Below are 12,148 nucleotides of genomic sequence, written 5' to 3' on the forward strand. Positions count from 1 at the left end.
TTCATGAGGAAGGGAGGGAAGCCGTATTGCTCCTCACTGGGCTGTAATACGAATATCCACTGAGCGTCTGCCAGCGAGCAGGCAATGTGCTAGGCAGTGCGCAAGATATTACAATTGTAAGTATGCAGAGTGCTGTGAAGGAGCAGCTTGGGAAGTAGGGTGTCTAGCAGGAGAGTCTGCAAGGAGGGGGCTTGCTGCAGCAGTGATATATAAAGTACGGAGGGAGGAGGGGACAGGAGGTCTGGGAGGCTTAGTGGAGCTTGAGGTGTGAATGGGTCTGTCATTCTACAAACACAAGTTCTGAGAGTCCTTCATGGTCTGGTCACACACATGCACACGCTCACACACCCCCGGGACTCTCCCAGCAGTGTCTCAGACCTTCTCTTACCTTACTCCAGCATACCCTGTATCCAGACATACTGGGCTTCTCTTAAAGGAGCTTGCCCTTTCACATTCATGAGCCTTTGTATTTGTTTTGCCTCTGCCTCTTCTGCCCTCCCCAGTCCTACTCAACACCTTCCTCCACTAATTTCTGTCCATCTTTAATGAGCAGCCCTGAAGTTACCTCCTCCTTGAAGTGGTCCTTCTTCCCCACATTAGTTGCTCTCACCCGTACTTCCACCCTATGTAGTTGATACCTCTATTCAAGAAGTCTCTTCCCATGCTGTATTGTGATTGGTTGTAGCCCCCTTTAAACTATAAACATCTCAAGAGTAGGGTCCATCACAGTCTTAGTGTTGGTAGTGTCCTGCCTAGTGCCTAATGGCTAACAAGCCCTCAGTCCAGTATTTTGGGGATGAGTGATAGAAGGGACCAAGACCCAGAGGCAAAAAGCAAAGTGTAGAGTACTTACCAAGGAGTAGTGGAAGGTAAAGCTAAAGTTAATAGGGCAAATCAGAGAGATCCTGAATCTCGGCTCTTTATGTTGACAGGCCATTCCTGTTTCAGTTTGGATTTGGGATTTTTAACATTAATGACCCCTATATTACACAGGTCCAGGGAAGGTGTCCGGCTAGCATTCATAACCAGTTTGGGCCAGGCTCCTATAAGAGGAGTAGGCTGTAGTGCAACATGATGAACATCTTAGAATAAGCAGATTTTTCTTCCTGCTTTTCTACACAGTTGGAAAAACAGTTGCAAGTAGAATGAAGGTTAGAATTTAGTTTAATTTGGTGTAAGTTCATGTGCTGGGCACGGTGGACCTGACCCTGTTGGTGAAGGGCTCCTGCCCCACTTGGAATAGCTGAAAGCATTTTATAATTATTTATTTTACAATATTTCTGTTTCAGAGAGAAGACCCCTCCCCGTCCTCAAGGACAGAGGCCAGAGCCAGAGAACAGAGGGGTGAGGAACATTCTAGGAGAAGCTTCTAGAAATGAGCTTATGGCTTTAGAAGTTTCCATCTTGGCCCTATACGTTTTCTCCTTGATTATAAAAGTAAAGGAAAATGTGAAATATGCAAAGGAAAAGGGGGGGAAAATCACTTATAATCACACCATCCAGAGATGATTACTGGAAATATTTTGGTCTGTTTTCTTTTCTCTTGTTCTGTAATTATATATACACACATATAAATTTTATAGATCTATTTATGTACATGTATTTTATAGATGTATTGTGTATACATATGTTTTTATTTTTTACAATACTTGGCTCCTGTTTTGTAGCTCTTTTTTAAAATTTCATTCATTCTGTATTAAGTGCCTTCAATGTGCTGGGCATTATTCTAGGCACTGGTGATAGATCAATGAATATAGCAGAGATTCCCTGCCCTTAGGAAGTTTATATCAGAGAGAGGGAGACTTTTAATGACATATCTTGAGATTTTTTTTTTTTTAAAGATTTTATTTATTTATTTGACAGAGAGAGAGACAGCCAGCAAGAGAGGGAACACAGGCAGGGGGAGTGGGAGAGGAAGAAGCAGGCTCCCAGGGAATGAGCCTGATGTGGGGCTCGATCCCAGGACTCTGGGATCACGCCCTGAGCCGAAGGCAGACACTTAACGACTGAGCCACCCAGGCGCGCCCCGTATCTTGAGATTTTACATGCAGTAATATTTTATTTAAAGGCTGTTTAGTGTTCAGTTGTATGAACTTAACATTATTTGATCCTTTGTTGGACACTTAGCTCTTTCCTTTTTTTTATTTTAAAAATACTCTGATGAACATTTTTGAGCAGGTTTGTAGTTATTTTACTAGGATGAATTTTGGGAAAAACCACTAGCTCAAAAAATTTGCTCATTTAAATCAGATGTTGATGTTAAAATTTTCTTGTTAAAATATTAAAGAAATTGTGAAAGCAAAATATTTATCCACACTACCAGAATCCCCAAAGAAGTATATTTTCATTTCTCCAGATTAAAGTATTAAAAAGTTCGAGGGAAAATACCTATCTGTGTCTTGTCCACATCCCTGCATATTGTCCTGAGCAGACTTGTGACCATAGTGTTCAGTTTTGTCTGATAATTTGGTCACAAGAGTTTGTCATTTCCCCACAAGAATTAAGAGCATGGGTTTTTGGATCATATTGACCTAGTTTTTTATCTAAACGCTTCCCCCCTTGACTACCAGGTGACATCACTTTAACTTTCTCAGGCTCTGTTTCTCAACAGAGACCATTGGCTCCTAACCTCAGGAAGCCAGAGGCCCTGGCCTTAATGACTTACGTGCAGCGACCAGTGATGCTTAAAACTATATTGCCCCAGGAGCATAAACCCAGCAAATGTGAGGACTTGTGGAATTGTGTAGAGGTTGCTGAAAGGGAGGCCAGGGGGTCAGTCCTTGGGATTGCCCTCAATGAAGTGGTAGTTCCTGATGAAACAGTTGCACCTTCCTGGGTAAGGCAGCCACGGTCCCAGGAGCCCTTAAACTCAACCATGCTGGGTCTGAGTAGGAGGCATTTCTGCACTAAGGAGATGGAAAACTGGTTGTTTTTCTTCTCTGTGGGCTTGCCCTCATGTTATATTTGCTGTTACGCTTTATAGGTAGTGCCGCCCAGCAAGACATTTGGAGCTGGATGCCAGGCTGCTTGGTATGGCATAGGGAATAGTCACTTTCATGACTTGCAAAAGACCCACAAATGAAGGCCGTGGAGAGCAGTTGACCCAATACATTTTCTTCTTATTATTTTTTAATCTTTTGTTCTAAAGATCTACCTAGGGGGGCACCTGGGAGGCTCAGTTGTTAAGTGCCTGCCTTCGGCTCAGGTCATGATCCCAGGGTCCTGGGACTGAGCCCCGTGTAGGGCTCCCTGCTCAGTGGGAAGTCTGCTTCTCCCTCTCCCACTCCCCTTGCTTGTGTTCCCTTTCTCACTGTCTCTCTCTCTGTCAGATAAATAAGTAAAATCTTTAAAAATTAAAAAAAAATTAAGAAAAAATCTACCTAGGGATGTGGGGGAGGAGAGAAAATTTTTGTAAAACATGCACAATAATTAAAAGTATGGGTTTTCAGATCGTATTGACCTAGTTTCTGATCTAAACTCTAACCCTTCTACTTGCTCCGCAACCTTGGTCAAGATAGAAAATGGGTTACTTATTCACAGTGTTACAATTCCTACTGAGTCTTTTCATATGAAAGATGACGCAGTATAGAACATGTTATGGGAGGGGAAAGCTGAAGACGATACACCAACTGCTGACAGTGGTTATTGGGGAGAGCATGGCCATGAAATGGTGCATAAGGAGACCTCTGACTATGTCAATTATTCCTCTAATGTGTAAGTTTCTTTTAACAAGCATATATATAAAAATAATCGGGAAAAAATTGGTGTTTTATGTTTTTTAAATTCTTTGTAAAAATATGAAAACTTTGAGGGAAAATACTTACCTGTTTAGATCTTGTTCCCATACCTGCATGTTGGCATGTACTTGTTACCATAATGTTCAGTTTTGTCTGGTAGCTTGATCACAGGAGTTTTTCTCTGTTGCTGCATAGTCAGCATGATGGTCTTTAGAGAGTGTGTATCAAGATTTTGATCATGGGGGCGCCTGGGTGGCACAGCGGTTAAGCGTCTGCCTTCGGCTCAGGGCGTGATCCCGGCGTTGTGGGATCGAGCCCCACATCAGGCTCCTCCACTATGAGCCTGCTTCTTCCTCTCCCACTCCCCCTGCTTGTGTTCCCTCTCTCGCTGGCTGTCTCTATCTCTGTCAAATAAATAAATAAAATCTTAAAAAAAAAAAAAAAGATTTTGATCATGACATCCATTGTTGGTTAATTAGGGTTCCACTTTTTTGCTATTACCAATAATGTGCAGCTTGTTCCAGTGTTCCCTTGTAATTAGGTGTAGGGGTTGTTGCCAATTTTGCTGTTATAAAGCATTTAGAAAATTTTACTAAGGTGGGATTCTGGGAAAAAACCTGGTGATCTAAGAACCCTGACTTGCATCAGCAGATTGTTTTACTTTGGGCCAGAGCCAGTCCTTTTTGGCCTTCACAACTCCTTAGCTGGGACCCCTTGCAGGCCAAAAGGGCAGAGGGGCCACCAGGTTTCCTCTGCCCTGTAGTCTAAATGGGAGGAAAAAATGTTCCCCTTTGGAAGCAGGTGGCAGAGGGTAGGGAGGAGAGGCAGATGCCACTTGCAGGTGACATGTTTGACAGGTGCAGGAGAAACATGCTGCTTCTTCTGAATTGCATTTCTTCCATACAGGGATTTCAAGGATTTGGATTTGGAGATGGTGGCTTCCAGATGTCTTTTGGAATTGGGGCATTTCCTTTTGGGATATTTGCCACAGCATTTAACATAAATGATGGGCGGCCTCCTCCAGGTAAGACCCTGCTTCCGTGGTAATTCTGCTTGAAGGCTCCTTGGAACTCATTAGTATGCAGATTACAGATAACTATCACTGCTTGGTCGATCAGCCTTTTCAAAATGTGAACTCTTTTCAGATTACAGGTAGTCATGATAATGTATATTGCCCACTTACTAAATATTAGGTGTGTTCCAAGTGCTTTCATCACAAACACAGGGGCTCCTCAACACAAGCCTGTGGGATGGGTGTGCATTTAGCTCCATCTTCAAATCAGAAAATGCTCAGTATGTTTCCCAAGACCTACTCTCTGCCTATAAAATGAAAAAGAATAAAATGATACCCAGGATACCTAGCTGAAGAAAAGCCTAGTCCTGTGCACGTAACGTTTAGGGGCAGAGAGGAGAGAGACAACCTACCAGGATTCAGGGCCTTTTTATTCTGTGGCATCTCTGTCCAGCTTCCCTCAGGATACATGTGGGGCTGGTTCCAAGTCCTACCCCTTTGGGAATCCTTTCTCCCTTTCTAGGTCTGTTACCTGCCACTACCTTTCTCTCTCCAGCCAGCTTAAAGGTGCCAGCTGCATTCCATGTAGAGCAGGGCAGCAAGGTGGGTGCCCTGTACTTTATCCCAGTCTGACACCTGGGCCAAGATCCTTACCATGGAGTCTGCAGAGGTGCTGAAGTCGTTTGAGCTCTGCTTGCACTCATTGGAACCCAGAGTGTGTGCTGGGCACAGTGTGTGGTTGCTGGCCAGGAGCTTATGCTCTTAGGGACAGAAACCTTCTCCTGGGGCATCCCAGTTTTCCTCGGTCCCTACCCTGGTGCTTGGCACATTGCAGGCAATCAGTAAGTCTTTGTTGACTGACTACCTGCATGAATCATCAGAGCACCTACCTGGGGAATAGTACAGCCCCAAGAGGTCTTGGAATGCCCTTCCTTACCTCCTCCACCTCAAGGGTTTCTCCTTTGTTTATGCATTTTATCAAAGGAAGGAGACCCCACATGGACAGGTGTGCTCTGCCCTGAAGGAGGGACAGGGCATTATGCCAGCAGCAAGAACCCACTTGGCAGCTTGCTTCCCTTCTTCTTGGTTCAAGGCTCACCCTGGGTTCCTTAGGTAAAGAGAGTTCTACAGCCATGCTGGACTCTGGATCAGTTTATCCCCCTGCCACAATCATAGTTTTCCTTTGTCATATTTGATAAAATTTGCCCATCCTAGATATAGATTTCTTACTCTCCTTCCCCCAGAGTCTGGACAGGGAGCTCTACATAGTAGCTTTTCTCAAAGCAGGGAGGAGTGGAAGCCTAGCTCAGCCCCTAGTTTGCTGTGTGATGGGCGAGACAAGTCACTTTGCTTGTCTGGGCTCTACTTCTCTTCTCTGGAAAAGGAAGGCACTCATATGTGGGGCTCTCTGCACCTCCCCCCGCACCCCCGGCTCAAAGTGCCAGGATCTAGAGACTCCATGACTCACAGGATAGCGTGCAGAGAGGCTGAGAGCATGACTGTGGGGCTCTGCCACTAACAAGTGAACCTTGTGATTTGGGGCAGGTCACCTCATACTTGTACATCAATTTCTTCTTACACAAAATGGGAATACTAATACCCACCAAGCAGTAATGTATGTACAAAACTCAGCACACAGAAGATGCTCAACAACAGCTTTTCTTTTATTATTTCCTCTAAGAGTTTCCTGTTCAATTTACACCTGCAGACCAAACTCTCTTAGGATAAACTGGAGACCTTGTCCTCATTGTTCTATTATTCTGCATAGCTTCATAATTCCAGTTTTGTTTTGCATAATGTTATTTGGGGTTTGGAAATCTTTTTAGTGTGCTGTCAAGAGATGAAGATTGATGCTGTTGACTTCTGGCCCAAATGGGTAGCAGTGTGCACAGCTGCAGCATTCTGACAGCCTCTCTTCTCCCTCCTGTCTCTCCAGCTGTCCCTGGAACACCCCAGTACGTGGATGAGCAGTTCCTGTCACGCCTCTTCCTGTTTGTGGCCCTAGTGATCATGTTCTGGCTCCTGATTGCCTAATGCTGGGCTCCTAGCCTACATCCATGGCAGGGCCTCTGGACTGGTGACATGCCACACCCACCCTTGATGTTTGGCTTCCTGGCTAATCCTGACCCTTGGAATCAGTGGGGTCAGTAACACATCAAGGAGTTCTGCTTCTCCATCAGAGCTTAGGGACTCAAGACCAGTTGTCAAGGACTTTGGAGTGTCGCCACTGCTGTAAACACCCTGCTATAACCTCAGTCCTTGGCATTGAGTCATCTCTCATGAGTTAGACTATGAAGTCCTGTTCCAGCCAGCTCAGCATGTCCTGACTCTGCACAAGGAAGAGGCACGAAGAGAGAAACTGTCAGTACAATTTCACCTGAGTATGTACAAAAACAAGGGGATGAACCAAATAGAAACTTCCTTTCATCTCTTTTACCCCTTGGTAACTGGCCTCCAAAATCAGTGGACTCCTCATAGAAAGAGGTTCCCCTCCATATCCCAGTGCTGCTCTGCCCTATTTGCTCTTCCTCCTTAGCAGAAATGCAAGAAATTGCTGTCCTATAAAGATTGCAATTGCAGCAGCTAAAGCTGGAGTCACTTCATGAATTCACCAGAGATCCAAAGATCTTTTATTGGCTCTGGGCCGAGCGTAGTCTCTGGCTCCAGAGAGTGGCTTGAATGACCTGCTGGTTTCTTGGAGTAGATTATCCCCGGAGACATGTAGCTTCAGTCACAGATTTCCCATCATCTTTCCATCCCAAAATATGCACGTCTGCCAGAGGACGCACAGTGGAGACTACTGCTGAGGCTGGAACTGACTACTGCTCATTAGGAAAGACCTGTCAGTGGGACTCTGGTGGGATTTGGAGCTCTCATGCAGGAACAACTGAACAAGCAGCCCTTGTCCCCAAGGCCACAGAAGCTCTGGTGCATTGTTTCAGACCCACCCAATGGAAACCGGTGGCTTTGTCAAGTCAGTTCAGCTGCATGTTGAAGACCATCTTCCCCAGAAGTCAAATTGTCCTTTATGAAGAGGTGGGAGTGGGGAGACCCACATGTTACCCTGGTTTTGGTATGGCTTGGGTGGATACCCCTGAAAACTCCTTGTATGTGTGCTAAAACCAGAGAAGCACGAAACTGCGGAACAGGCAACTCCTGATGATTTTTTAAGCCAGGTAGCATGGCCAGGCAGCATGATGATGTGGTGTGGTCTTCCCCAGGAAATTTCCAAGGGAAATGGTCTTCCCAAGCCCTTGATTTGTTTTTCCACTTCACAAACTTTTTCCTCAGAATCTGATGGAGGGAGTGATTCCAGGCAGCAGGACAGTTCACTTGTGGAGTGGTTCTCACTGTGCTGGTCAGGCCTCTTCCTAGAAATCCAGCCTCTTCCAGGAGATTCCAGGGATTGAGGGAGATGGACTTCCTCCAGGGGCCCATCACTTTACCAGTCCACACTGCTCCTGGCTCACCCCCAGTCATAGCCAACAAGTGGTAGAAAGCCCCACCTAGTTCTTTTTTCCACATGTGGCTCTGCATAGCATGTGGAAACCAAGACGTTGAGGAAGATGAGGGAAGTCCTCCTCTCCTCTCCACAGGCCCACCCCTTCTCCTCTGTACCTGTCAATGCCAGAGTTCAGTGTTTAATCAGACAAAATGTTAAGTATTGAATAGGTGGTTTGTTTGCCGAATCCATTTGGTAGGACTAAGCCACCACCAGCTTTACCATGTCCCTGATGGATTTTAAACATTCTTGGGACACCCACTCAAGAGTACTCTTCTTATCACCTCCTGGATGAGGGGGGGGGGGGGGGGGGGGGCGGGGAGGGTCCTGAATTCTCAGCGCAAGTGAATTGGTGGGATCTCTCAGTGTAGTAGCCCCACCTAGTGGTGAGAGAGGGGACTTCAGTCAGACGGGCCCAACAGAAACGGGTTTCCAGAAGAAAGGTAAAAAAGAAGGGTTGTGGATAGGAAGACAATCACTTGGACTCTTTAACAAAGTAGTAAGCCCAGGAGAACTTCACCAGCAAAGGCATCCGAGGAACCTGTAAGCAAAGCCAGGTTGGTCCTGTGCCCTTTGATTTCGAACCTTCTTGGTCCCCACTCACCTTCTACTGGGAGCTGGGGCAGGATAGCCAACTTGGGACTGCTGGCCCAGCCCCAACAGGAAGCCCCCTTCCCACCACCCCTCTGCAGGTTCACCACCCTGCCTGTCTGCCAAGGCAGTTTTCCTTTCTTTTGTGTGTTGTCTATGTTCTTGGTCTCCATCCCCTCCTGCCACCTTTGTGGATTAGGACCAGGTCCCACCCACAGTCAGAAAATGACACCATGTACAGTGGCACACCTTGACCAGTCACTAAAATTTTCACTGTTGTGAAAGTGATTTGATTTAGAATTAAACAAATGGTTTTACATTACTGTGAGCTGTGGACTTGTCTGTATAAGGGGGTGGGGTGGGGCAGGGCAGGAATGGGTTGGGGAGTAGTCACACTGGTCTGGCCTCTGAGAAACACCTTTGCATACGTGAGAATGTCACATCAAGGAGCAAAGGCTTCAGGCAGCCATCAATGATTAGAGATGAGAAGCACTTCATACACAGCCCTGCCCAAGGTGTGACCCATGTGACAGCCCTGGTCCCAACAAGTGTATGGAATTCCTAAGCTTGCAGGCTACCATGATGGAGCTTAGCTTGTGGACAGTCAGAACCTTGAGGACAATGACAGGTTATTCAGTGTCTGCATCTCTCCACGTGTTCTGCAGTGGAACCAGTGGGACCCCGGCCAAGCCCTCTACCCAGAGCAGTGGCTATGCAGTTCCCTGAGGTTCCTCAGTAGCACAGTATGAGAGAGAAGATAGGTTATGGGGCGCCTGGGTGGCACAGCGGTTAAGCGTCTGCCTTCGGCTCAGGGCGTGATTCTGGCGTTATGGGATCGAGCCCCACATCAGGCTCCTCCGCTATGAGCCTGCTTCTTCCTCTCTCACTCCCCCTGCTTGTGTTCCCTCTCTCGCTGGCTGTCTCTATCTCTGTCGAATAAATAAATAAAATCTTAAAAAAAAAAAAAAGATAGGTTACAAACCTGGCCCAGCCTCAGGCTCCCCAGCACACCAGAGCTACAGGTCACCCCTCTGAAAGGTCTCTTTTCTCCCTCTTCCACTTTGACCTAAGAGTTATCAAGTTGAATAGCACCAAGATTTGGTAGGAAATGCAAGGGTGAGGGATTTCCAAGAACTCCCGACCCCAATAAGGAATGGCAAACAAAAGATACACTGAGTAGAATAGGACAGTAAAGCCTCTATGTACTAATGACCCAACCCCAATAATCATTAACTTGTGTCCGATCCTGTTTCATCCCCACCCTCACACTGCTTTGTCTCTCCTGCCTGGACTGTTTTGAAGGAAATCCTAGTCCTGTGCCATCTATTAAGTATTTTAAATATGCATCTCAATGGTAACGATTTTTTAAAACAACCAAAATACTATTTAATGTACCTTTAAAAATTAACAGTAATTCCTTAATGTCATCATATATCCAGTCATTGCTCAAATCTTCCTAGTTGTCTCAACTCTTTTGTTCAGTTTGCTTGCACTGAGATCCAAATCAGGTCCACACCCTGCTATTGGATTTCTGTTAAGTCTCTGTTACATCCATAGGTTCCTCTTTTCTTTCTCTTGCAGTTTGTTAAAGAAATGAGTTCATTTGTCCTGTTGAGTTTCCCACAGCTTCAGTTTTGCTGTATGTATCGTTGTGGTGTTAATAAGCTCCTCCTACTCTTGTATTTCCTGTAAATTGGAAATTAGATCCAGAAGTTTGACCAGATTCAGGCTTGGTTTTTTAGTATAACTATGTCATAAATGGTAGTGTATACTTCTTGTTGCATCATTTCAGGAGGGACATAATGCCTGGTAGTTCTTCTTTGTGATGTTAACAGCCCTTACTGATCATTGTCTAAAACAGCACTGCCCAACAGAGTTTTCTGCCATGATGGAGATGTTCTCTATTTGCACTGTCCCAGCACAGTAACCACTAGGCACATGTAGCTAGCAAGCACACGAAATGTGGCCAGTAGACTGAGGAACTTAATTTTCAGTTCTATTTCATTTTAACTTAAATAGCCACATGTGGCTAGTGGCTATCCTATCAGCACAGATTTTGATTAATTCACAAGGTTTGCAAAATGATATAATTGAAAATAATGTGTTAAGCATTTAGAAACGAGTGCATTTCTGGGTAGAATTGGGCAACAAAATTACAGAGAACATGGAGGGGAGTTATAGGAATGGCAGAGTGGTACAAGGGCAGAAAGTATTCAGAAAAAAGTGCTGGAGTGAAGGAAGTAGGGAGAGAAGGCTGCAAAGTGAGATGTAGTTTGCTCATGAGGGCCTACTTTGGCCTTTATTTTGTTGGCAACAAGGAGCTGTTGAAGGTTTTTGAGAGGCAGAGTCTGAACCTTACAGTGGTTTTCAGTGTCCAGGTTCTTATTTCTATAGGTTCAAAGAGTTGATTGTGAGTTAGCAGGATCTGACCTCAGAGACTGACTAAACTGTGAACAGGTGATTTGGGCACTAGAAAACAGTATCTTCTCCCTACCCAGGACTTTTCTGCCCTCCAGAAATCCCCCCTCGAGTTCTCAAGTGATCTTGGACTATTCTTTGGGTCTATATTGGAACAATATCTCTTGGTTATACCATTTCTACAGACTGCTATTTTCTTTCTTTACATTTCAATTTGTGTTTCTCTAGAAATACCTAAACTTCCCTGGAGGGAACTTGGGGGAGTTGGTTATCCCCCCACTCACTGCTAGTGAACACCAAGAGGCTGGATGTGGGAAGGAACCTGGAATGAGAGAGAGTTAGGAGGGAGAAGAGACAGGCCTTGGTGCCTTGCTGTGCGGCAGAGGAAAGAGAAGACAAACAGGGGTCTTGGTTCCAAGGCTGTCAGTACCTGTGTGCCTGGGAAAATACAGCATAACATTTTCGCATGTACAAGGTGAATAAAATCCCTGCTCCCTTTTTGCTAGCCACAAGGTGGCTTGTCAGAGCCCTTTGGATCCCTGTCACTTTAATTCAACATACAGTCCTGTGGTTACTATATTCAGACCAGAGATTTCCTCAAACTGTAAAATCAGTCACTGGAGGGTTCCCAGCAATTAAAGGAAGTCAAACACATCCCCTCCCCCACCCCCTCAGCACTTTCTCCACACTCAGGACTTCAGGAGCCCCCTGCCACACCCAGAGGAGAACCAACTGACCTGCATCCGGTTTGGATTACAGAGGGCAGGAAGAACGAATTGTGCTCACCTTTGCTTACTCGAGTGCTGGAACCAGACGCAGCATGATTGAACTTTGCCCTTGGTGGGGGCGTCATGATCCATTTCCTTGGGCCCCATCCCTACCTCTTCC

The 12,148-nt window shown here is 45.6% G+C and overlaps 1 protein-coding gene across 2 annotated transcripts in view; it reads left to right on the forward strand.

The window, feature by feature from the left end:
* Positions 1-7,331, forward strand: part of RNF185 (ring finger protein 185) — a 34,446-nt gene extending 27,115 nt beyond the window's left edge. For both annotated transcript variants that reach the window (XM_008710598.2, XM_008710599.2), the window contains exons 5-7: positions 1,290-1,344; positions 4,644-4,761; positions 6,686-7,331. In XM_008710598.2, coding sequence (XP_008708820.1) covers positions 1,290-1,344; positions 4,644-4,761; positions 6,686-6,783 — 271 coding nt within the window. In that variant the 3' untranslated portion in view covers positions 6,784-7,331. The remainder of the gene's footprint in view (positions 1-1,289; positions 1,345-4,643; positions 4,762-6,685) is intronic.
* Positions 7,332-12,148: the final 4,817 nt, after the last annotated feature.

Source organism: Ursus maritimus, unplaced genomic scaffold (genome assembly GCF_017311325.1).
Source record: "Ursus maritimus isolate PB19 unplaced genomic scaffold, ASM1731132v1 scaffold_33, whole genome shotgun sequence".
In the NCBI taxonomy this organism is placed as follows: domain Eukaryota; kingdom Metazoa; phylum Chordata; class Mammalia; order Carnivora; family Ursidae; genus Ursus; species Ursus maritimus.